Source organism: Curcuma longa, chromosome 14 (assembly GCF_044706935.1).
Source record: "Curcuma longa cultivar G26 ecotype Majalengka, Jawa Barat chromosome 14, ITB_CL_G26_1.1, whole genome shotgun sequence".
Taxonomy (NCBI): Eukaryota; Viridiplantae; Streptophyta; class Magnoliopsida; order Zingiberales; family Zingiberaceae; genus Curcuma; species Curcuma longa.
Genome location: NC_133874.1, coordinates 4,415,171 through 4,439,609, shown reverse-complemented (window position 1 = coordinate 4,439,609; position 24,439 = coordinate 4,415,171). Strand labels below are relative to the sequence as shown.

The 24,439-nt window shown below is 39.4% G+C and overlaps 4 protein-coding genes across 8 annotated transcripts; 2 read left to right on the top strand and 2 right to left on the bottom strand.

Annotated features, from left to right (window-relative positions):
* The first annotated feature begins 84 nt into the window (after window positions 1–84).
* Window positions 85–2,045, top strand: LOC141845598 (pentatricopeptide repeat-containing protein At1g08070, chloroplastic-like). Its single transcript, XM_074733661.1, has one exon. It carries the CDS (start codon window positions 85–87, stop codon window positions 1,984–1,986), a length of 1,902 nt encoding a protein of 633 aa, XP_074589762.1. The 3' UTR covers window positions 1,987–2,045.
* Window positions 2,046–2,359: 314 nt separating this feature from the next.
* On the top strand, window positions 2,360–9,726 carry LOC141844959 (uncharacterized). The gene is made up of 9 exons (XM_074732948.1): window positions 2,360–2,432; window positions 2,513–2,623; window positions 2,704–2,766; window positions 2,863–2,929; window positions 3,042–3,142; window positions 7,750–7,794; window positions 7,869–8,204; window positions 8,286–8,388; window positions 9,479–9,726. Exons 1-9 carry the CDS (start codon window positions 2,400–2,402, stop codon window positions 9,559–9,561), a joined length of 942 nt encoding a protein of 313 aa, XP_074589049.1. The 5' UTR covers window positions 2,360–2,399; the 3' UTR covers window positions 9,562–9,726.
* On the bottom strand, window positions 6,230–14,054 carry LOC141844958 (protein SAR DEFICIENT 1-like). 4 transcript variants are annotated; one of them, XM_074732946.1, is made up of 12 exons: window positions 13,920–14,054; window positions 13,727–13,793; window positions 13,530–13,586; window positions 13,385–13,453; window positions 13,165–13,271; window positions 12,602–13,095; window positions 12,327–12,487; window positions 12,049–12,237; window positions 11,903–11,966; window positions 11,701–11,816; window positions 11,539–11,620; window positions 6,230–6,930 (listed from the first exon to the last, which is right to left on the bottom strand). In XM_074732946.1, the coding sequence occupies exons 1-12, from the start codon at window positions 14,006–14,008 to the stop codon at window positions 6,911–6,913; spliced, it is 1,515 nt and encodes a 504-aa protein (XP_074589047.1). In that variant the 5' UTR covers window positions 14,009–14,054; the 3' UTR covers window positions 6,230–6,910. The 4 variants fall into 4 exon arrangements, with proteins under 4 accessions (XP_074589047.1, XP_074589045.1, XP_074589046.1 ...); XM_074732944.1 differs by lacking the exon at window positions 6,230–6,930 and adding an exon at window positions 11,110–11,457; XM_074732945.1 differs by lacking the exon at window positions 6,230–6,930 and adding an exon at window positions 11,110–11,457 and having other exon boundaries at window positions 12,602–13,086.
* Window positions 14,055–15,366: 1,312 nt separating this feature from the next.
* Window positions 15,367–24,279, bottom strand: LOC141845578 (chloroplastic group IIA intron splicing facilitator CRS1, chloroplastic-like). Of its 2 annotated transcripts, none has more exons than XM_074733640.1 (9): window positions 23,394–24,279; window positions 21,556–22,048; window positions 21,337–21,467; window positions 20,017–20,361; window positions 19,352–19,508; window positions 18,983–19,275; window positions 18,793–18,852; window positions 16,890–17,140; window positions 15,367–15,646 (listed from the first exon to the last, which is right to left on the bottom strand). In XM_074733640.1, the coding sequence occupies exons 1-8, from the start codon at window positions 24,246–24,248 to the stop codon at window positions 16,967–16,969; spliced, it is 2,508 nt and encodes an 835-aa protein (XP_074589741.1). In that variant the 5' UTR covers window positions 24,249–24,279; the 3' UTR covers window positions 15,367–15,646; window positions 16,890–16,966. The 2 variants fall into 2 exon arrangements, with proteins under 2 accessions (XP_074589741.1, XP_074589742.1); XM_074733641.1 differs by lacking the exon at window positions 15,367–15,646 and adding an exon at window positions 16,391–16,816.
* Between the last annotated feature and the right edge of the window lie 160 nt (window positions 24,280–24,439).

The window sequence follows — 24,439 nt, the reverse complement described above, 5'->3', positions numbered from 1 at the left end:
ATACAGTACAATAACATTTCTTCCTTCCTTGTCCCTCCGCCGCCGCCGCCGCCGCCGCCAAGCCCCGGCCAAGCAACGGCGCTCATGTCCGATCGATTTACAAACATCATCTCTCTCCTCCAACAGCCCGGTGCCGTCCATCTCCACCGCCACCTCGCTCAGATTCACTCTCTTTTCATCCGGTCCCAGCCCGACCTCCTCCCTCTCCTCCTCGATCATGTCCTCCTCACTCTCTCCCCTTCCCCCGCCGCCGCAATGGACGCGCTCGAGATGTTCGAATCCATTCCCCAGCCCGAATCCGACCTCTGCGGCAGGATCGTCTCTGCCTTCTCCAAGCTTTCTCTCCACCGAGAGGTCCTCGCAGCCTTCTTCTCCGCTCACCGCAAAGGGACTCCGTTACCGTTTCCATCCATCTCTCTCGCTCTCAAAGCCTGCGCTTCGATCCCAGATTCCGAACAAGGCAGGCAAGTCCACTGCCACCTCTTGCTTCGTGGGCTCGGATCTAACGTCTTCATTCAGGCCGCATTGATTGATTTCTACTGCAAGGCCGGTGATTTAAGTTCCGCGCAGAGAGCCTTCGATGATATCGCCGCCAAGGACCCGGTTCCAGTCAACTGCTTGATCTCCGGCTACTCCAAAGCTGGAAATGTCCTCCAAGCGCGCCGACTGTTTGATGAAATGACTAAGAGAACGTCGGCTTCTTGGAATTCCATGATCTCTTGCTATTCCCGCAGTGGAGACTTCCCTGAAGCTCTTAGGTTGTTCGAGCGCATGCAGCAGGAGAATGCTCGGCCCAACGGGATCACCGCGGTGACACTTCTATCCATCTGTGCGAAGCTAGGCGACTTGAAGACAGGGGAGAAGGTAAAGTGCTTGATCGCCGACACTGGCTTGCAGAAAGATTTGATTTTGCAAACCGCATTGCTAGAAATGTACGTGAAGTGTGGCGATGTGGACAAGGCGCGCCAAGTGTTTGATGAAATGGCGCACAGAGATGTTGTTGCATGGAGCGCCATGATCAGCGGCTATGCTCAGAACGGGAAGTCGGAAGAGGCGCTTGATCTTTTCGAGAGGATGAGAACGAAGAATTGCAAGCCGAACGAGGTCACACTCGTCGGCATCTTGTCTGCCAGCGCGCAACTCGGCAGTGCAGAAATTGGAGAACGCATAGGAAGCTACATCGAGGGACAAGGTCTGGCAACAGGGGTTCATGTTTGCTCAGCCCTGGTCGACATGTACTCCAAGTGTGGGAACATCCATGGAGCTCGTAGGGTGTTTGATAAAATGAAAGAAAGGGATGTCGTTACTTGGAATTCGATGATCGCCGGACTCGCATTGAACGGGCTCGCCGAAGATTCATTTCGTCTCTACCGGAGGATGAAGGTGGAGAACTTCAAGCCGAATGACATAACCTTTGTTGGCTTACTAACAGCGTGCACTCATGCAGGCCGAGTTGAGCAAGGACTCGCAACATTTCATAGCATGAAGCTCAAACATGGCATCGCGCCAAAGGTCGAGCATTGTGCTTGCATAGTCGATCTGTTCTGTAGGTCAGGGCGATTGGAAGATGCTTACAAGTTCATTTGCGAGATGGAAGTAGAGCCTAATGTGGTTATTTGGGGGACCTTATTGAGTTCGTGCCGAATTCATTCGAATGTCGAGCTCGCCAAGATCTGCATGAAGAAGCTACTAGTTTTGGAGCCGGAGAACTCGTCTAACTATGTGCTTCTATCCAACGTCTACGCCGACGCAGGCAGATGGAACGATGTAAAAGAGATTAGGAATCTGATGAAGAGAAAGAATGTGCAGAAGCTATCTGCATATAGCTGGATAGAATTGGATGGTGAAGTTCATAAATTTCTGGTGGAAGACTCGTATCACCCGAGTCGCGATGAGATCTACCGTGTCGTCGACAGCTTAAGCTTCCAACTAACGCGGGTCGGTCATGATCATGACTTAGAATATGCTAACCAGATTATGGTGTGATCCAGTCTCACATTCCTGAGATGATAGACTGTGTTGTGCTCACACCTATTTTATACATCTTGGACTCAATTTTTTCGATTGTTCAAACAACACATGCTTGTTGGAGAACTGCTTCAATTCTGAAGTCGAGGAGCTCTGTCGCATTACTAACATGGTCGATACATCAAAACATCGATACGATATCTAAATAGTATCATTCTGCCTCCTAAACTTGAAGTGGTTTTGAACTTTCCTAATTTGGTTATCTTTCTAACTATAAAATTGGGCCGTCTTTCCGATGAAGCCCAATGAGGCCCAATAGTTAGTTATATACTCGCAGTCGCCGCTCCGCTTCGATTTCCCATCACATCAACACCTCCGCCGCCGCCGCCGCTCCGTTGGCTGTCGTCGCCGGTTCCTCTAACTCCCGAGCGATGGAGAATAATAGAGCTTCTGAACTCTCCGAGGTCTTCTATCTTACTTATTCAGTTCCTTTTCCCCTCGGCTGTTGTTGTTTCACTTTTTTTTTCTCTCTCTGTTCCGTCAGAAATTGTACCCTAGTTTCTCTCTCTCAAGTCTGGGATTTGGGCCATCCGCATCTTCACGAAACCCCCTTCCACCATCGCCGGCTTCTGTGGAAGTTCTCATCACCGAGGAGGTTACTCTGTCTAAACTTCAAAATTCTATCTTTGATCGACCCAGGATAAAAAATCAAAATTTTGTTGGTCGTTCTTCCAGGAATCGCGGCTGGAATCAAGTGTGGAGCCTATAGTCATCGCCGACGGGCTTACTCTTCATAAGGTAATTGAATTTGTTTGCTTGTGTCAAGTATGGTGTCTGATAGTTCTTATCCTTGTTCTTTTCTTCCTGTTATTTGGTGTTCTCTTGTTGTGGTAGGGAAGAGTAAGTACCTCTGATGTGTTCGGCTTGGCCAACTCAGATTTAGTTCCAGGAAAATATGAAGGTGCGCTAGTGCTTTAGTTTTGCTCATTTTTCTTTCTCTATGTATCTACTTGCGGCTCGTGTACACTGTTTGGTGCTTGCCTAAAAGTAAAGTCCGGGGTTTCCAAGAGTAGGGGGCTTGAAGCTGTGGGAAGGTTCACTTGATCTTGTTAAGAGACTGCATTCTGAGGTCCACAAAGGCGAGTTAGTTCTCAGAGGAAAGAGTGTTTTAGAGGTGGGCTGCCTGATCCCAGGTGATATATGTGCTATTTTACATGTGTTATGTGCAATATTATTTAAAGAGACAAGAGTCATCTTCTTATAGTATTTCTATTTGAATCATAATCATTTAGATGTGTAACGCCCCCCTCTTTCTTATACTCATAGGGAGACGTTACGTACTTTAACTTTCCTTAACTTTTACTCATTAAATAAAATAACTCAAATAAACTTTTCTTTTTCTGTTTAGCATGCGGAAGCAAAAGAAATAAATATAAATTCTTGGACATAAAATAAACATTTATATAATTCTTGATCTTATTCCGCGGTTCCGCCGACACCACACATCAAACACTTCTCCAGCTGCCTCCTCTTTCCTAAAACTTTTCCTTTTATTTATCTGCAATATGAGGAATGCAAACTATAAGCAACGCTTAGTAAGTACATCATCTAACTCACAAAAACCATAGAAAACTTCGTAATAACTAATTTATGCAACATGAATGTTCATATCTAAACATGTGAGGGGATTTTCAAAACATACTATTTCATAATAATTAAACATACTAAACATCCATCCTTTGGGCCCTGACAAAGTACCAATGCGCGCATCCCTAACCGGTTCGGGGTAGCTAGCCACCGAAGCCGATTAGAGCGTACTAGGCACCTCGCGGCCTAGGGGCAACTTATGGAGCCCATCCCTTGGACACCTCACGGTCCGGTACTTGTCAACATCAAAATAAAGTAAAATACTTTTCTTATACTTCGTATATCATGCAATTTTGAAAGAAACAATTTACACATGCTTTAACTTAAAATGATGTCATGGCAGGAATACTGTATGCATGCTCTATCAAATCACATCATGGAAACAATAACGAAAGTAACGGAACAACTCATACTGCAGGTGAACAAAATCATGTTTAGATGTACTTACCTTATTGATGAATAGTCACAATACGATCCTCGAAATACTACTAGATCCACGAGTCAAATTCCTGTAACAAAACATCTTCTAAATAACATATCCTAGAATAATTCCAAATGATTCTTATATCTTATCTGAATTTCACCTAATCATAACCTAATCAATTAATTAGTTAAACCTCATTCACCTTTCCAATTGGATTAATCAAACATATACATCTTTGATTAATCAAATACTAACTATTAAACTAATTAATTGATTTACTAATTAACTACTTAATTAACTGATTAATCAACAATTAACTAATTAATTATTAACTTAACAAATTACTGGATTAGTATTAGATTAATAATCTAAACTAATTTAATCAACAAACTTTAATTAATCAAGCTACTTTAATTAATTAAACTTACCGTATTTAATTAACCTAGTTAATTAAAAAAACTGTGCTTCGTCTTCTCCGCGCGGACGAGCAGAACGGAGCTCGCGGTCGGCGTCAGCTGAGGCAGGGCAGCCGGCGGCGACAGAGGCGGCGTTGGCGGTCGTGCTTCTCCGGCGAACAGCGCAAGGGAGGCGGGAGGCGGCGGCTGCTCTGCGTCGTCTTCTCCTTGCGCGGACAGGGCAGCAGGTCACAGGCGGGGCGCGCGGTCTGAGCTTGGCGCTCGTGCTTCTCCGGCGAACAGGGCAAGGGAGCAAAGGGCGGGGCTGCTCTGCTTCGTCTTCTCCACGCGACGGCGGCGGATGCAGAGAAAACAGGGAAGGCGGCAGTTGGGTCGGCGGTGAGCGCCAGGCGGCGGAGGAGCTCGGCTAGGGTTAGGGCGAGGGATCCTTGCGTGGCTTCCTCCTCCGTGCCTCAGCCCTCCTTCTTATAGTTGCGGCCGCCGACCTTTTCTCGCTGTCGGACGCGGTCCGTTGCGAAGAAGCCGGAGCGCGCGGCGTGATCAAGAAAATCCCGAAAAATTTTACCCGATGAACAGTGTTTGATTAAACCGGGTTCAACTTAAATCCTTGAACCGGTTACTGTAGCGAACCTCGGTTCAATCTTGGTTCTCCTGGTTCAGCCCTCAAACGACCTCCGATTTGGTCAAACTTGGTCTCGTTGGATTCGTCTTTACAAGGCGAATCTTTTTACCTATTTGATTTTTATCCAACTCCCTTCCACCATTTAACTAAAGGACCTTTATTATAATTTCATTTTTTTTTTTTTTTAATCTAATTAAAATTCAAAAATAGACAAAAATAACTCGGGCGTTACAAGATGACTCCCCAAGTTAATCCTATATTGGAGTTCTGGGATAATTGAGTTATAAAGCCTGGATGATACATCTACCAGTATTGACCTGGAATGAAGCAGCGAGGGTTCATGCCTAATTCAAATTAATGGGTCACTTTCAGTAATGTAGCATGAGCCTACATGGCATGTATGCAGAGGCATATGCAGTCATTATAATTCTTTTAGAAAGAATATTTAGATCAATAGAAATGGCTAATCATATAATGAAGGATATTAGTGATGTGTGAAATCTGTAAGTGCACGACGTCGTCAAATAATAAAATATCATCCTTTGGGGTTGTTAAATCGAGTACTAGTTCGCTATGTGAAGTAGGTTATCTAAATGGATCGAAATCAAGAAAATCGTGTGAGAAAGAAAACGGTCTAAGAAAGCAAGAAGAGTTCGTGGGGAAAATCGATTTGAGGAAGCAATTCTAGGACTTCAGTTTCACTGCGATGATCGTTGATGCCCTAATTGTTATTCACTCTTTTACCTCTGTATTTGATAAGTATGAAGGTGGTCTATTCCAAGGTACCCGATATCTTCTTTCGAATAATACCGGAGTATCTATCCAAATGTGACGCCTACTTTCAAGGTAACCTTACTAGAGCGACTGTTTTCTTAAGGAGGTTCCTATCACGATGTCCCACGATTCTTTAGGTGTTATCCCCTATTTCATGACGTCGAATCGGAGTAGATCCATTAAGCTCCATGATAGCCAATGGTACTCTTGTAAGATTTTGAACTACTTTTATGAACAACCTCTCAAGTCTCGAACTTTAGGAGTTGGAGAATTAGGTTCACCTCTCAGTCCTTTCTTTGCATCCTTGTGATATGAAAACGTACACTAGTGTCATAGTCATGTATACATACTAAAGTCGGATCATAAATTAAACACGTCATACCATAGAAGAGTTGAATTAAACAAAACAAGTGCAACGATTACATCGGGCTATTCACTAATCCTAGAATAAGAGACTACTTCAAATGGAGGTACAAGCAAAATACATGAAGAATAATATTTTACAACTCAAATCAAAGAGAAAAGAGAGAGAAGGCTTAGACGTGGCGTTTGTAGTTGTTTTCAAATTGATCTCCAAGCTCCTCGGTGGACAGAATCTTGACGGCTCCTTGAAAATGTCTCTCTCTTAGGGTTCCCTATTACGAGGAAACTCCTTGATCAGGGAATGGGAGATCCCCTTATCCCAAATGCCTTAAACATGTGCCCTTTTGGTTCTTTTATAACCTCCAAGGATATCAAAAAATTAACAAACTTTCTTAAAAAGTTGGGGGTACTTTCCTAAAATATAAAATTTTCTTAAAAATAGGGGGTTGCCGCCACACGGTCCACGGTCGTGTTGGGAAGCACTGCCTGACCGTGTGGCACTCTAGAAAACTTCCTCGTATACAGAGGGGAACACAGTTATGGTGGCCAACACTGTCAGGTTGTGTTCCTTGCTGGAGGTCTCTTTTGCTGCTCCGTTGCACGCCAAACTCCATAGGTGATGCACGGCCATGTCGGGGGACACAACCAGATTGTGCACCATGTTGGAATGTGCGTTCTAAGGATTCTTTACCTCAGTTAAGCTTCAAATTCATATTCTGTCAATAAAAATGAACAAAGAGTAGTTCTCCGAATTACAAGGATAAAATCAATGCAAAAGAGATGAAAATATGCATAATATGTTAATATAATGGAACAAATGTATGCAAAACTATATCGAAAATATGTATACGAAACACACACATCAATTAGTTAACACATTTGGCTTGTACTTCCATATGAAAACTATATGTCTATCATGCAACGCAAAAAGCATGAAGTAATCAATATTAATTGACATTGTTGAATGGATGATATATAAGTAACATGCATATAATTAATATCTAAATGATTATCACTCAAGTGCTTGTATTAACATTTATAAGTTACCAGATATCAAATAGGAAGCAGGGTTTTGTCAATTAAATAGGAAGCAGGGTTTTGTCAATTCATTTCAATTTGAATAGGTTCAAATGAACTAAAAAAGGCTTCTTTTTCAGGGCCATGCTGTCCTTCCAAATCCATCTAATATGTGGCTTAGGCAGCCGTTTTTTAAATTATGGTTTCTTTCCTCCTTTATGCTATCTATATCTGCTTTTATGGTCTTTCTTCTGTTTCTTGCTTCTCATCATTGGGAAAGGATGCAATTCTTTGGACATAAATTCTTGAGCCGTCATAGAATTCCCTATGAAGTAACCCTATTTTCCACTTAATTTATCCAGAATTAATCATGGATACTGATTATTAAATGAAAATTTCCATTGGATTTGGGTCCCTCTATGGAAATCACATCATTATTCTTTGCTGAATCAAAGATTTAGGTGGCAAAAACATATCATTTCTTTCATTTGATATTTGCAACTATCTTGTTTTGTCAGCTTGGATGTGGTCATGGACTTCCAGGGATCTTTGCAGGCCTTGAGGTATGTTCCCCAACTTATATGGTTTGTTGCTTTCTGTGAGGTGATTATTACAATTACAGTTATCTAATTTGTAGGGTGCATCAGTCATTCACTTTCAAGACTTTAATGCTGAGGTGCTTCGCAATCTAACCATCCCAAATGTGAAAGTCAACTTACAGAAACACTTAAACCAACATGAATCATTGCCTATAAGCAAGTCATCAACTCCCAGCTCCCCTAGTGTTCGGTTCTTCGCTGGTGATTGGAATGAAGTCCATCAGCTTCTACTCTGCTGTTCTAATGTGGGTCAACAAAAAGCAACATTTGCTGGTTCAGAGGGAAAATTATGTGATGGTTACGATGTCATTTTGATGGCAGAAACTGTGTATGAACCATCCTCCCTTAGTAGTCTCTATGCACTTGGCAAAAAGGTTACTGTTTTTTCTTTGATGTTCAATATGCAAGCCTTCTGATAAGACTCTCAATATATCTCTGAGACTCGTGTTTTGCAGTGTTTGCAACATCCCCTTGGAGTAATCTATATGGCAGGAAAGAAGCATTATTTTGGAGTTGGTGGGGGTACAAGGCAATTTGTAAATTTGGTTGAAGAAGATGGTAAGCTTTCCCAAACATGAATGCCATGCTTGTAATTTACCGAAACATGCTTGTAGTGTTCCTGTTCTACAAAAGCATTCTGCCATTTTTTGTTTTTCCCAAAATGCAACTCACTCATTTACTTGTTATATCCTTCCATTTTAAAATTTCCACCCCAAATGTTTCACTAGTTGGTTTCAAATAAGCCTAAATTTGCTTGTTTGAGCATATACATATATTAGGTGGAAATGAGTTTATATAAGATTTCAAGCGAAAATGTTGCCACTTTTGATTTCAAAATCAACTCGTTCAAAGTAATCCTTAACACAACTTGTTTAGGTTAAATTGAGTTTGGCACCTGTAGGATATATCTTAAAAATGCATATGCCAAGTGGCAATAATTCACACATAAGATTTATGTGGAAATGTTGATCCAAGCTGATTTCAAGATTAGCTTCTAAGCTGATTTTAAAATCAGCTGTGAAACATTTTGGATTGGAATTTTGAAATGGCAGGGTATAATAAGGAAAAGATATTTACATGTCTTTATCGTAAACAAAAACCCGCAAACAAGAAGATATTTTAGTAAAAGAAAAAAGAATGAAACTAGGGCACATTTTGATAAATTCCTTTTCTCTTTTCACTTGTGCTGCTGTCATCACATTCCTATCCATTTTCACTTGTGCAATCTGTCATATATGGTTCATATGCTTGGTCTTCTTTCCTCTCACTTTTCCATCAAAGGAAACAAAGAGAAAGTGTCGCTAGGAAAAAAATCTTTTTGTCACATTGTGTTCTCCTTTATTTCTTTCCCTTGTTGGAAACATACTCTTTTGGTTATGACTACAGTAGTAAATGGACTACCATCGAAAGCATTGCATTCCTGAAATAGTACGACTTGGTGTTGATGTTGAAGATGAAAAATGAAAATACTCTTTATATTCCTAAATCAGTATCTGATAATTCGGCATCAGATGAATTAATTATGAAACACCTAAACTTAGTGCAAGTGGTTAGTTATCATGCATTGACTTTTATACTTCAGTTTTGATGTCTTTTGGCCTGTTTATTTTTCCAATGGTGACCATGCGTTGCCTTTTTCTACTCCTAGGTGTAATGACAGCTTCTTTGCTTGCTGAGGTTGCTGATGGTTCATCCAATGTGCGGGAAGTGTGGAAATTCATGTTCAAATAAATTGACAACAGAAGAAATGAACCATATATGTAAGAGTTATGTCGAGTCACTTTGTTATCATATTTAAGCTAGTTTTCTATCTGAAAATTCTTTTGCTTATGTATTAATCAATGGCAATGGGTCAAGTTCCATCTGAAAATTTAGATTTTGTCGTATGGAAATGGAGTTCATTATGCTTCATCTCTCTTCTTTAATCAGGTAGGTTGTTCCAAATACTTTATGATTAAGGCATGAACTTTTTCCTACTTAATAAGTGTCTCACCTTGTTATCATCCCTAATAACAATCATCTCGCAACATGCTATACCCAAAGGTTTTCTGAGATCATTTCTATAAAAAACACTTGCCTGAAGGAATGTACAAGAATGAGCAAATTGATAAATAAGTAAATGGATATTGCCTAATTTATTCCAATGAATGAAAAAACACTAAAAAGATGGAATAAATGAAGGGACGGATGACTTACACATTTAACCTCTCCAACTCGTCCAACACACTCGGTCTGTCTAGCTCTAGCTCACTTGATTCATCCAATCTAACTTATGTAGATCGCCTGATCTGACAAACTCGTTTGAATCATTTGACTAGCATTATCCACTCAGCTCATTTTAACTATTTAGCAAATTCAGCCAATCTACTCATCTAATTGTTAGGTTAGACTGAAATCGACTTATCTGTCCAAATTGCCCAACTTGACTGGCTTGCTCAACCCATATGAAAAGTTTAGCTCACTTGGCCACAAGGTTGGTTGACCAAATAGTTTGTCCCATTTGACTCATCTAAATCGATTAGCTTGCCTAGCCTAACTGTCTTGGTCTGCTAGACTGTCTAGACTAGCCTGCCTGTCCCATTTGTTCTACTAGCCTAATTGGCTCATTTGCCTTGCACAATTTGTCCAATTTGTAAAACTTGACCAACCCATCCAGTGCGATTGACCCACTCGACTCACTCGGTCTATCTAGCTTGCCCAATAAGCTAGCATGACTAACTTGATTAGTCATTCAACCGGTCCAATGTGACTAGCTTGTCTAGCTCAACTGTTACATTTAACTATTTTAGCTCCTCTAGATCACCCAACCTGCTCTGCTCGATAGCTTGATCAACTAAAGTTTGATAACAAGGTTTAGTGCTTATGTGTGTGGTACTGATGAAGCAAGCTAGCTAGTGTTTCACAGTTATGAGTATTCTTTGACTATTGTTTTAGGACTAACCACTAAACTTATTTCGATAAGGATAAAGATTCAATTTTTGTAGGATTTAAATGGAATCAAATTGATGGATTGGATGAATCCCTATCCATTCTTAATCTTTCCAGGTAGACCTTAAGCTCCCTCCCATGAAGACCCCACAAGAATGTCATTTTGTTGCAAGATCTTCATAAGATCGAAACTCTTTTTGGTATTTCATTCACTGACGCCAGTGGAAAGCGGGGTCTCTGACATTTTTCTATCAGATCTCCAACTCACCCTCATTTTTCATAATGATCACAATCTAACTACCACCATCAATACTTAAAGAGTCTTTTTTTTTTACAAGGAAAGAAAGGATAGAAGAAAAGAAGCAATGTGTTACACTTTGCTAAAGAGTCAAGAAGAAATAACATGTAAATGAATGAAAAAACGAAATAATACATGATTTATGTATACTTTTTCTTTTCAAATCAAACAAGAAAAACCTATGATTTAATCAAACTTATCCTTGATCATCTGTGCACAAACACCAAACCCTGTCCAAATCAAGACGGTTTCAGCTAAATGAAGCAAGACTAAGTTTGATAGGGCTCAAGTTTGCCATAGCTCTTCAATAGGGGGTAGATTGCTTTGAAATGCTTCATTGCTGTCAAAACCATAGGGAATGTACGAGAATGAATCTAGACGACTAAAATTGAACAATGAGCCTGTTTCAAGGGAAGGATACTATGAAAATGTGAATGACTAATTCTTTCTAGGATATTCTTGTGATAAATAGGACTACTTACCATTTTGTTGTACTCCAATGATTCCGCTGGATGATGCTCCACTGCTTCCATGGAAGGGATTCAAATTTTCTTGTGCATTGTCCTGCACACATTGGGGTACTATATCAGATACGAATTCGTAAAAGTATCAATACTACGCGTATTGAATAGCATAGTCCTCACCATGTGAGATGGAGGAAGCTGTTCTAGCCCATTTGTATGAGCTCCAGTACCAGTCCAGATCATGTTCTGAGACACAGGGGAAGAAGGCCCTAATTCACCTTGGCTCGGAGAATTACCTGGAAAGATGGCCAGGGAGACACTACTCATAAACATCAACATGTAAGTATTGGAGAGGTGTACTAATGTGTTTTATGTCGCATACCGTAAAATCTCTCCAAATTGTCCCCCTTGTCATATGCCTCTGAGACCAGCTTCTTCACAAATTCCTAAAGGTAAACATGATTCTCTTTTGCATGTTAAAATGGTGTGTGAATCATTTTTACTTATGGCTTATTGATCACTCTTTACCTTTTGCCACAGTGTAAGATGTTCAAGTTGGCGAGGCACACCATCGATCGTGACGCTTTGGACTTCACAAATAGAGTTCAAGATGAGATGAAAAGATTCCCTGCTATACATGTAGAGAACCTCGCCCTTGTCGCAAGTGTTTGCATGCCTTACAGTTTCATTCAACTTTGGCCACTTCATATTTGTAATCTGACAACAACAGAGACTTTGGGATCATGAACGCACTCATTGAGATACTTGAAGCCCTGGAGAGAAGAGAATGCATATGTTCGACTTACCTTTTGAAGGCGCTCCTGATCAACAACTGAGAGCTTCAGGAAATCTTTCACAGTGGTTATTTTGTGAGTCGCCAACCTCTTCATGTATTCACCATTCAGTCTAATGTTTTCCAGCTTGTATACCTTATCATCCAGAGATGGGGGGTAGTTTTTCCGATGCTCTGGAAAAGAAAGACAGCCATCGTTCGGCAAGCAATTGTGTTACATCATGAAATGCTTTGTTACTTTAAGGATTGTTAGATCTAGAGAGGTACACTGAAAGAAGGTAGACTTACGTTTGCTTCGTTCGACTAAAACTTTAAAGCATTCTGTAACTGCTGGTTTGATCACCCGCCTGACATGGCTGCTAGGGGAAACTTTGGCGCCTAACCTAAACTTGCCAGGTTTGGAACTATCAGTGAGCTTGATATCTCCAAAGGAAGCTATGCCTTCATGCAATCTGGCCTTGCAGGCTCCTACGAGCAATGGCTTCCTTCCTTCCCGTCCCTTCAATATTTTGCTATTGAATTCCTCAGTACTCCACTCGCCGCTGCTATCACCGGGGAACTCTCCATCAATGACCACTATCTCTACTTCAACAGGGAATTCAAGAGGCAGGCTATATATTTGTCCAGATTCAATTTGCCTAAGGGCAACCTGGAGATTGTTACAATCCTCATCTTTGATAAGTTCCTCGGCATAGAAGGTTGATTGTAGCAGCTTCTTTTGGAAGGAGAGTTGAAGGTTTGGTGCTGCTGGCCCAACTTCTCTGATATGCAGTCTGCGAGATCTACAGCACCCGAGAATGATTTCTAAACGACAAATGAAACATTAGACAAAAGGATTTCATGAGTTGTACCTCTGTAAGTGGTCTTCATGAGCAATCAGAGGTTCCACCTGCTGAACCACAATACCATTAGTTTGGGTGTTGATTTGAGTAATTGCATTCATCAGTTCCTCGCGCAGCTGTACCAGTGATGCAAATTTCAAGATTAGTTTCAGCTTTCCAGTTCTCCAATTTGATCACAACCCCTGCAAACCTGCTAATGGTGTCTGTTTGAAGCGATCGAGCATTGCACCTGTTGACGCATGACAAGAGCAATTTGATCGACAACCAGAGGTATTATGTTCTGCAGCTCCCCTTGCACCTGAGTCAGTTTCATGGTGTTAAATCTATATCATGGTGTCTGTTTGACAAAATGCATATCGAGTTATGATTTCCACCTCCTGTCTCACAGCAAACTCAATTTGTGGAACAATGCGCGCAAGCTCGTCATGCAACTAAAACAGACAGATGCCAGACAAAGAAGAGCAAGCATATTCAAGTCTTAAGCCAGACAAAGAAGAGCATGAATCCCAGAGTAAATCTATTCCATTTGTGGTTCTAAACTAGAGAAGATCAAACAAACAAGGCGATATACCAGATTTCTGACCAGGGGATTCATCACCAAGCCAACATACTTTATTCCTAGAGCTTGCATGATCACCCTGGAATAAGAAATGCAGATGGAAACACAATTGGCAAGAAAAAGATTTACTTGCAGCTGAACTACACCAAATTGTGGCATAAGAAAAATGATTCGACAAGCAAAGAAAAACAGAGACTTGACTTACTCCTTGAAAGTAGGTCTAGTCCTCATCCCTGTAGCTCTCTGTTGGTTTGAGTGGCTGGCTAATTCTGACCGAGCTCTTCCGAATTCCATTTTTTTTTCTGTTCTTGTTTTGATTTGTGCTCACAGAAACAGGAACTGAAGAAAGAGAAAAATATGAAAGAGAAGCAAGAAGGCAGGGAAGATCGTAGAGAAAGTGAAAGTAGGAAAACTGAAGCAGGAGGAGGATTGGAACTTCAAACAATGGGATTGCAACTCTACTTGTGGAACTATGCTCCTTTTTATCAACGAGAAGACGCGTTGAGAATTTATTTATTTATTTTGTGGATTATTAAAATTTTGGAGAAGATCATCGGAAACGTAATGGAAATTTGAGTGAAACATGGTGGAAATCTGGACTAGAGATTGATGCACTTGAGCATCTTGATGTTTCCGTGTGGACCCAACAAAATCTTGGGGGTGCTATCTTGTCATTCGAATATTCAAACTGACGCTGTCTTTTGTTGAACTATTCAAACTGATGCTCATCAGTTGCCCAAATAGAAAAAGAGCAAAAAAAGACGATTTAGTAGAAGGTGGTGATAGACGACAGTGCTTACTTAATGTAGAATCAAGATTGTTTTTTTATTGAAAGAAATTAATGTTCACTTTTGTCATAATTAATTATAATTTTTTGATTTATTTTTTCATAGATGATTAAGAGTTCAATCGTGTGAAATCATTAGGTAATCAATTATAATTTTTCGGTTTATCTTTTCATATATGATCAGGAGTTCAATCGTGTGAAATCATTAGGTAGTAGATTTTACTTTTTGTTCACGTGAAAATCGATCAAATGTCTTACCGTGTTGTTACATCGTAATCCTAGGAGCAAAGATGGTGATATTTAAATTGATGCTCGTTATTATTATTTTTGTTATTAGAAGAATATTGCTTTCAAAAATCATAGAAATAACATTTAATATATTGTTTATTTTAAAAATAATTCTATTTTAGTATTGTTGTAATATTACATTGTGTTAAAATAAATTAACTCAATTTAATTAAATTTATTATACATGAAATATAATTATGTTAAAATATCTTTAACTATTGTCCATATAACTATCAATTGGCTCAATTTTTAGATAAAGTGATTTCAATCAAATTTAAATAAGTTAATAAAGAATATTTTCATATGATAATACTTATAGTAATTATAATCAACTTGAAATAATTTTATTTTATAGATATTATTTTGTGAATTAGGCTTCGGAAGGGTATATGGAAAAAGGTGACATAACAAAAGGAAAGGTTGATAAAAAAGAAAACATGCATAGCAAATACAAATACATCACTAAAAAAATTCATCTTTTCAAGTCCATCAGTCCATTTTTTTTTAATAATTCAAGTATTTAACTCATTTAGCTCCATAAAAGTTTCTCATTGATAAATCAGAAAATGCAGAAGAGTTCAGAAGTGTTAATTAAAATTGTCATATGCTGATGAATAAGAACCCAATTATGATGAACTAGAACAACGATGACTAGCACCAGCACCAAAATAGGTATAAAAACAGACAGACCTCAAGTCATCAGAGGAAAGTACAAAAATGAAGAACAAATTTACTGCAGATGGATTTACAATTTACACAGACTCAATGAGCTATCGCATAAGGTTCCTTTGGTGTCGAATCTTGGAGGTTAGTAGCTGCTTCCGCGATGCATACAGTACTTTTTAAAAAAAGATTCCCTGCCAAGGAGTTCAAAACCTGTTACATTTTCCAGAGGATGGAAACAAGGATGCATAATTTTGACATTTTCCGAAAACTAGTACTACACAAGTAGCAGAGGTAACAGATGCATTCAGCTCAAATGATAGAAAGGCGAGCAGAACATACTTCTAGTGACTAACTGAAACTCTACAACATTGGATAGGATGGTTCTCAGTTCATTGTTACTGTTATCATGTAAACTGCATATTGTTTAAGTTTGCAAAAGAAACTATTTTCCCTCTCACTTTTGCTTTGTAATAGACCACAACCTTGATCACACATTATGTTTCTCAGTGACATTGACCTCTTATCTTAAATGAAATGGTCCATTCATTTGCAAACCAACTGAAAATACTCCCGGATATTACTCTCGACCGAGGGTCTCCAGCTAGCTAGGCAGTTGAGATTCAATCTAGCATTGAATAGTTTGAATTACATGCATCATACACAATCCAAATATTTCCAATACTGAAGGTGAATGCAATTGGTTGTGAAGTTATCCTGATGGGTGAAACAAACTTTAACGACAAGTTTCTAATTTACTGGCTAATGAGGTATGGAGAGTCACCCTGCATATTCTGAAATTTCACTTATCGTCAAATCAATTTGATCCAATATAGATTGTGATGATAGCCTGAGTAGATGAAGGGAGCATTGTGTGGCAGATCATCTTTTATAAATCATTGCTAAAAGAGCAAGATTAGTTTGCTTAGATCAACACCAATGGCTCTCTTCCATGCTAGCACCCTCATGCTTACATATTTTAAATGAAGATCAAGACTAGGACATGCATGAAAAAGATAAAACGACTAAAAGATTTTTAAATATCAAAGTAAGTTTTAGGTCGAAACCCCAAGGGGACACTTTGTTTATCAATAACATCAGGAGTGAAAATGGAGTGCCTATGACAACAAAACTAGTTTTCACTTCATTAACTCACTGTATGCAAGGGAAATCCTGCTTTCCACCAAAGTTCTAGTTCCCTTTGATTTCTCTCCCCTGATTGTTATGACTATTATTCAGTTAAATCTTACATGATCTGCCAAACAATAAAGCTTCATGCCTCGGTGAAGTGTCCATGACAAGTAGTGGAACGTGAAAAAGCATATGCTGAAGCCGCACACACGATTGGGATATTAATTTTACACCTTGAACTGCCCAAAATTAGTATGGCTTCTACTGCACATCAACTATAGAAGCATGTGAAAAAAAAATACTAACCTTAACCTTCAAGAAGGCTCCAACAACACCTTCAGGATGACATTTAATATCTTGATTGGGTATTACTCGAAGACACTTCAATATCTTGAAGCTTCATCCTCCTCCTCATCTTCAGAATCATAGAAATCACTGGCGTCATCATCATCAGAATCAAGAGAGGCATCTTCATCTTCCATCTGAAACGATGACTCATCGTCGGACTGCATTGTATTTGTGCCAGTAGCAGCTATTTCCTCTTTTTCAGAGATTCCCTGTACACATGAGTTAGAAAATATTAAAAAGGTTCACGCAATCAATTATTCTAGGTGATAGAGTCAAGCTAAAATGACATTAGGTTGTTGAGACAATTTTCCCATGTGATCTTAATGTAAATGACTTGACTTTTCATGCTATCTTATAAAATACAAGTTATACTTAATGAACACACACATCCTCAAACAAAATCAACCGTGTGCAGAAAAGGGAGTTCTCTGATTTGATCAAATTATGATCAAATACATCAACCTACCAGATTTAGTTCAGATGTCAGCCTGAGAATAGTTCTTAGGTCAAAGTAGTCCTGCCAAGCTGTAAGTTAAGATCAGGTTTCAAGGCTGAGGGGAGCTCCAGGGTGAATTGAGGACATCCTGAAACTGCCTTTGTCAACATGGCGGCCCACTTGCAAAGTTGCAATGCTACCGAGCTGACAACTTCCTGAAGCAGTTTGCTGTCATAAAGTTACTCTAGCCCAACTAGGTGGAAGATAGTGGCTTGAGTGATCCTGGGATGAAGCAGTGTTGCGGATGGCTGAGGTGTGTTTTAAGATGTAAGAGGTAAGCTCAAAAGTCAAGTTGAAGTTGAGACCCAAATTTTCATGTTACATCAAGGCACCCTCTTGATATATAGACATAATGGACCACCACACTTGTTCAGAACTACTGGGTGTAGAACATCTTAACTCTAATGTGCTTCACAATGCCATAGTGACTCAAGGTATAGGTCTAACTTTCAATACCATGTTGAATTGGAATGAATCTCATTTCATCCGAAATGACTAATCAATTGAAAATAGAAAATTTTGTAATTTAACTCTAATATATCAAATATAGACAAGTGAGGTGGTCCGTTATGTTATGTATGTATATTAAGAGGATGTCTCTCTCACAAATGACTAGTCATTTTAGGATGAAATAGTCTCTACCATAATTTAACATCTTTTTACTCATAGTGCCCATGACTATGTCTAGTTTGAGCAAGAGAGGTTGGAGAGAATTGTGAGAAAGGAGAAGTGGGAGAGACAATGGATCAGAAGTTGTAATTTTCATTTGTCTCTCCCAATCTATCCATATTTAAATAAATCAATTTTAAAAGGAGAGAGAGACTAAGCAATCCTCATTGGTTCCCGTCTCTCTGTAATTTCATCCAAGTAGATATCCTTTCCCTCTCCGTCCTTTCCATTTTGACCCCCTTCCCTCCAAGTACAAGTTCCCAATAATCCAAAGTAGAACTGGACACTATTATTTGAACAGTGTGCCCCCTTTCCCCTCATGTATCCTTCCAAAAAAAGCAATAATATACTGGTAGTTGAACATATAGCGCAAAAACAATCACTCAAAACTAATTTTTAGGACCATAGATGATGAGACAAGTCTATTGATTTGATTCAGGCTTTGCATCAGTTTGCTTTTAACATAGAACAAAGAATTCCATCAACAATAGCACTAAATAGTTCTGAGCATTGTGCAGAAGATCCTGAACTTTGAACTGTATCCATATATGATATGAGAACATGTTTGATTATTAGCTAAAGTAAGGGGAAAGAAACAAACATTACTGAATGGACTATTCATAAAGGGTGAGCTGTTCTCCAGGGGAAAAGATAAAAATTGTATTCCCAAAAGGGTATACTGACATTGGCACATACCAATTCCTCCTTCATTACTTCTATGTTTTTCTCAAGCTCGACTATATGTTGGCTAAGGGCCTGCATTAAATATAGAGAAAAAAAACAGCAATTAAGTACAACACATCATCTAATAAAAGAGTTGGGGATAAAATTGTGAGATAGAGGACTTTCTTTTGCAATCATAGATATAAAAGTAATTTGAACATACCTCATGGCGTTGGATTGCTATTGCACGCTTCAATGCTTTTGCCTTTGTTAAAAGATTTCTAGCGCGCAAGCTGATAGGTCGCTGATAATTCTTTCCACGATAATAAATAAGTGCATAACCTTTGGGGACAGGCTCAATTGCAACTAAAATACCACCACTCTCATATTCGAGGAGTCTTGCTGTGCTCTCAACAAAAGCTAAGGTTTTCTGCTTAGAAATTAACTTAACCAATTCCCTATGCTTCCAATGCAAGTGCATATTCTCAATCACACCATCAAAAACACCACGAATTCCTATGTTTGGGCAAAAAATCAATCCAAAAGTTGGAAGTAGTGATTCGGCAAAAATAACCAAAAGACAAAAACTAACCAAGTGGCAAGTATGCCTTCATTCGCAAACCGATTCTGCGAAACACAGATCTTTCTTCATCAGTGATTGTTTCCTGGTCCTCACATGAATTGACAGGAACCATTGATGCTTCAATCTTTGTAAGCAATTGCTCAGCTCTTGCCTTCTTTGCTTGAGCCTGCCCATAGGGTGCTAAAAATTATCTATAATTAACAGTAAAGAATTGCTTGAAAAGGAAAAAAATCAATCACACACAACGGAGATTTTTTTTATATATATTTAGAGCAGATATCTACTATATATGAACATTTGAGGATACAATGAGAATTTACAACCAGCAGCAGCTAGTTCACAGATGCATCCTGGATATTTCATACGCATATTATCTACTTTATAACACTTTCGAGCATCTGTATGGCTATAACAGAACATTAGTTATTCATTCTAAATGCAAAGATCAAGAACACTCTTAAAGAACCAAAATATAACTAAAAGCCTACAAGTTCAGGATGTACAGCCTTAAAAGGGTTCCTTGAAATCTGGCTAACATGCAAAGGGGACAAAGCTTTAAAAAATTTTGTAGAGATTTACTATAACAAAGTAATATGTAAGTAAATTCAAGATACATGACATTTCAAATTTCATAAAAGCGGAAGCACAGCATGCCAAAGAAGAAGCAAACTTACAATGGATAGTTTATGTTCAACCCTTTTAAAAAGCTTGGTTGTTTTATATCTTGAAGCTTCTTCTTTCATTGCATCACGCTCTTCAGTGGATATATGTCTTCCCCACCGTGCTTGAGCCTCGAGAAACTCAGCTAAAGTACCAACAGGCGCATCCCCCTCTGGTGCATTTACACTAGGTTCTCCAATGATTCTTTTCCGCAGTTGCTCCTCTGCATCTTGGATTTCCTTTGTTAGTTCCTCCCTTTCAGCCAAAGCAGTGGCTACAGAAGCCGGAATAAAATCCTTCCCACGATAAATAACAATGTAATACTTGTTTCGAAGAAGCAAGGTTCCTCCAATCAAAGCCTTGAAAATCAAGCAACCATTTAAATCTTTAAGTCATTGTGTTAAAAAAATGTCAATTTGTGCAATCATAAATAGAATTTTGCATAAAATACTACTAGTGGAAACTGCAAAAGCACATTCTTTTTTTTTTAAAAGAAATATAGTAAATAACTTGTTAAGACACAAAGATGCAAAACATTTGAAAACATAAATCCACTATTGTTTCATTGTCACAAGTATATGTAAACAAACATCCACCCTATCTAGGATGTATAACCAACATGCAGAAGGTTAGCTCCAAAAAAAATATATTTATTTTCCAACATGTAAGATAAGGAAGTCAAATATAAGGACAAACTAGAGAGATTATAAATAAATAAATAAATAAGTAAATACATAGAATAAAAAACAGATGAGTACCAAACAAGACTAAGTTGATAGTTAAAAATGTTTCTAGCTATTTAGAAAGTAAAAAAGGATGTGGGTCAAGGGGAAATATCTGGAACTGCTACAATTGGCAAATGAGTGTGTATTGCAATTCCATTACACAGTTGGATTCTTAGAAGTATAAGAAAAGGAAATGGACCAACTGTAATGACACCTTGATAAAGGGGAAAAAAAACAAAAAGGTTTCAGCATTCAATCTCCAATAAGAAAACTTATATACTGGTACTAATTGCTTAAGCGGAATGGGGCCTTTTAATGCTGTAAAAAAACTAAAAAAGAAAAGTTCAAATATGCTGGAAGACAAACCTTGGACCAAGTTCAAAATGAAACTAATCCCAAATAAAAAGAACCATTTGAAGAAGACAAGTGGTATCTATCATAACAAAGCAGTAGAACAATCATAGTTCACATGAAACACAAAGCTGCTTTCCTCTTGAAAAATAAATATTTTCCCAAAGTATCAAGATTTGAATCCATAAAGATGCTAGATAGATAGAAACATAGAGAAGAAAAAAATATTTACTGAAGTAACTAAAAAATTTTACAAACCTTCAGCTCTTCAGCCATTAGTTTATTGTTGGTATTTTGAACTCCCCTTTTCACTGCAATTTTCACAACTAAACTTTTTTCCCAAATCTTCAGAATAGCATCTGCCAAACCATGATGGTGTCTGTTTCTCCCTTTACCATAAAAATTTGAGGTGATAACATTAGCATGAAAGAAGCAAAAAGAAACAAAATTGAGAAAAAACATTTTGACCAAGCATACCAAGGGCGAAATGACAAGGAAGTCTCTTCGCTAGCTTTCTCAAGTTGGTCATCTCTGAATTGGTAAGGCGTGCTCGCATACCAGAAGGCAGAAGTCTAAAAGGTGTTCTAAAACCAGGAATATTTTGAGGTAATAAATCAGCATCTACAGGTAAAATCCCAGTTCCCCACCAATCAACAAACCGAGGACCTAACCCATCAAGCAAGCTGTTAAACTCCACTTCCTCTTCTGTCAGATTTTTATCATGTTTAAGGTTTAAATCAAATGAACTTGAAGTTTCAGGTTTTGAGGATACAGAATGATCAACATTCTCGACCAATGTGGTGGTTTCTGAAACATCTGGAATAAATAATGACTCAGTTTCATTTGATACTAATGTCTGATTGTTTTGCACATCTGGCAATTGAATTCTAGAAGGACGTTTATAGTTGCTACCCCGATAGACCACCATAACACTACCAGATCTCCAAATAACCAATCCTCCAGTCCTACTCTGTCCACAAGCATAACCTTTATGAATACATCAGCATGAGAAAACATGTAGTGTAACTATCATAAAATTGTGAACAACAAGATTGCACATCCAATATTTGTCTACAAAACTACAGAAGACCACCATAATTGTTTCAAAATGGTGAATGATTTATAGTATATGTTAAAATCATCTGCTGAAAACAATACTAATACTGCCACCTTTGATTTCTATTCTAGCTTCATACATTAGAAAATTGTTTCATATGATAGAAATTTTCCTTCAACAATCTCAGAACCAGGATCTGGATCTGCACTTGCTTCTGCACATATAGCAGAAAATAAACACGATCATTGTACAAGATTGTTTGAGTTGCTGGTTTCACCTTGTGTGGCTGCATAACCCATTAAAGCATGGGGCACTCACTGCCATGGGAGGCCAAGGCACTCACACCCCAGCAAAGGTCCATCAGGTGGTTCAAACCAACAGTCATGCAGGTGCACACAAGCAGCATACACACAACCCTGTGTGAGAGGGCAGCCTAACTGCAGTCCAGCAACTCAAAGAAGGTGTGTGGGTGCGGCCTACTACATCAGTTCTGCATGTATTGAAATTTTCTAACCTTAGTTTAATTCCCTTGCATAGGGATTCGTGCATTCAGCATTTGTTGAGATGGTGCCTCAAGATATATACAGCTATCAGCATTGGTTGAGATGGTTGCATAGTTTAATTTTTTTTCATTATTGTTGAGCAAGGAGCCTAGGGAGGTTGATAGACTTTTCTACATGATGCAAGCAGTGGTTTGTTTAAGTTTCTCTATACTTGTGCTCTCAATTGATATAAACTAGGATTCTCTTCTTGGACAATAGGCTTAAGTACATCCTTGTTATATTTCTTTTGTGTTTCTCTTGTATTCGTGTATCATCCTATTATGCTGGAGAAGGTTCTTCTTACATAATGTGCTGAGTGTATTGCTTTTAGCACGAAGACAAAGATTCCACTATGTGAATTCATGTTAGGTGACTTCCAAATTCTATGTGAATTAGTCTTGATCCATTGTGGGCAGTTCAAGATGGTAGATTAGAGCATCTACCTTATTGGGCATTGATCTTACAGTGATTTCTTGAAAGTGTCAACAAATGGTGCAAGAGATGATACAACCTCAACCATTTTGTTTAGATAAATTTCCAACACACAGCAAAGTAGGCGATATAAATTGAACTTGTATCTGAGTATGCATATACATTAATATACTCAGATTAACTACATTGTCTAGAAAGATTATCCTAGTGCTCCAAGATGTACAAGGGGAAAAAAAAGGAATAAATGAGATCAACAAGTAGGACATTACTAGAATAATACCAACCTCAACAAGCTCATGAGCTGTCTTCATATCATGGACCAAATCCTCGTGAAACTTTAACCGAACTATCTCCGACTTCCTCCATGCATCATGAATCTTCTCAGTAATGGCCTGCGTGACACCAGCTTTCGGTACAGTGATTCTTTCTCTCAGCACGATTCCCAGCCGCCTGAGCCTCCGCAGCTCAGAATCCTCTATGGTAAGCTCTGCTAAAGTTGGCGCCCTCAGTCTCTTTCGTTTTTCCCCCTTCGTACCCTTTTCCTCCACAAACACTCTGTCGTCTTCCCTCTCCCACGGCAGAAGAATTCGATCCACCATTTGGTAAGTGTGCGGGCGGCTCCAGGTGCGCTCTAGAAGCTCACCTAGCCTCTCTTTTCCGCTCAAAGGCGTCTCTTTCCCGTCTCCGTCCACGCCCTCTTCTTCCTCGGAACTGAGTTCGAGGTTACGCAACCGATACACGATCCTCTCAATGGAGCCGCCTCGGCCAGCGTCGAGCTCTGTCGGCTTCCTCTTTGCAGGAGCCTGGGATGTAGACGGCTCAGGAGGATCCCACTGCTGCAACCAGGGAGCGGAGGGGGGCCGGGAGCGGAAAGGGGGATTCGTGCTACCACTGGGCTCTCTGCCATCCTCGTCGTTGTCTTCCCACGGTAGCCTTCGGTGTCCGGAGGAGCTCCGTGCATCGGAGTCACCGCCCCCGCGCTCAGCGACGCGGACGGAGGACGACGAAGCCGCGGAGAAGCGGAAGCGATGGAAGCGGCAGCGGGGAAGCCAGAGGGAGAGAGAGAGCGGGCGGGAGCAGAGAGGGAAGGAGCTGTGAGAAGGGAGCTCCGCGATGTTGGCACTGGGAAGGAGAGCCATTTGGTCCGCCTGGGCGAAGGCAAGCTGTTTGATAATTTGCTCGAGAGAAGACGCGACAGGATAAGGGAGAGAGCGATATTATGCACAAAACACCGACACCGCAATCAACTTTATAACGTAACGTAACGTGCTCTACAAAATAACGTAACGTCTTTATATATCGTCTCTTTGCCAAACAAAACGCCGACTCC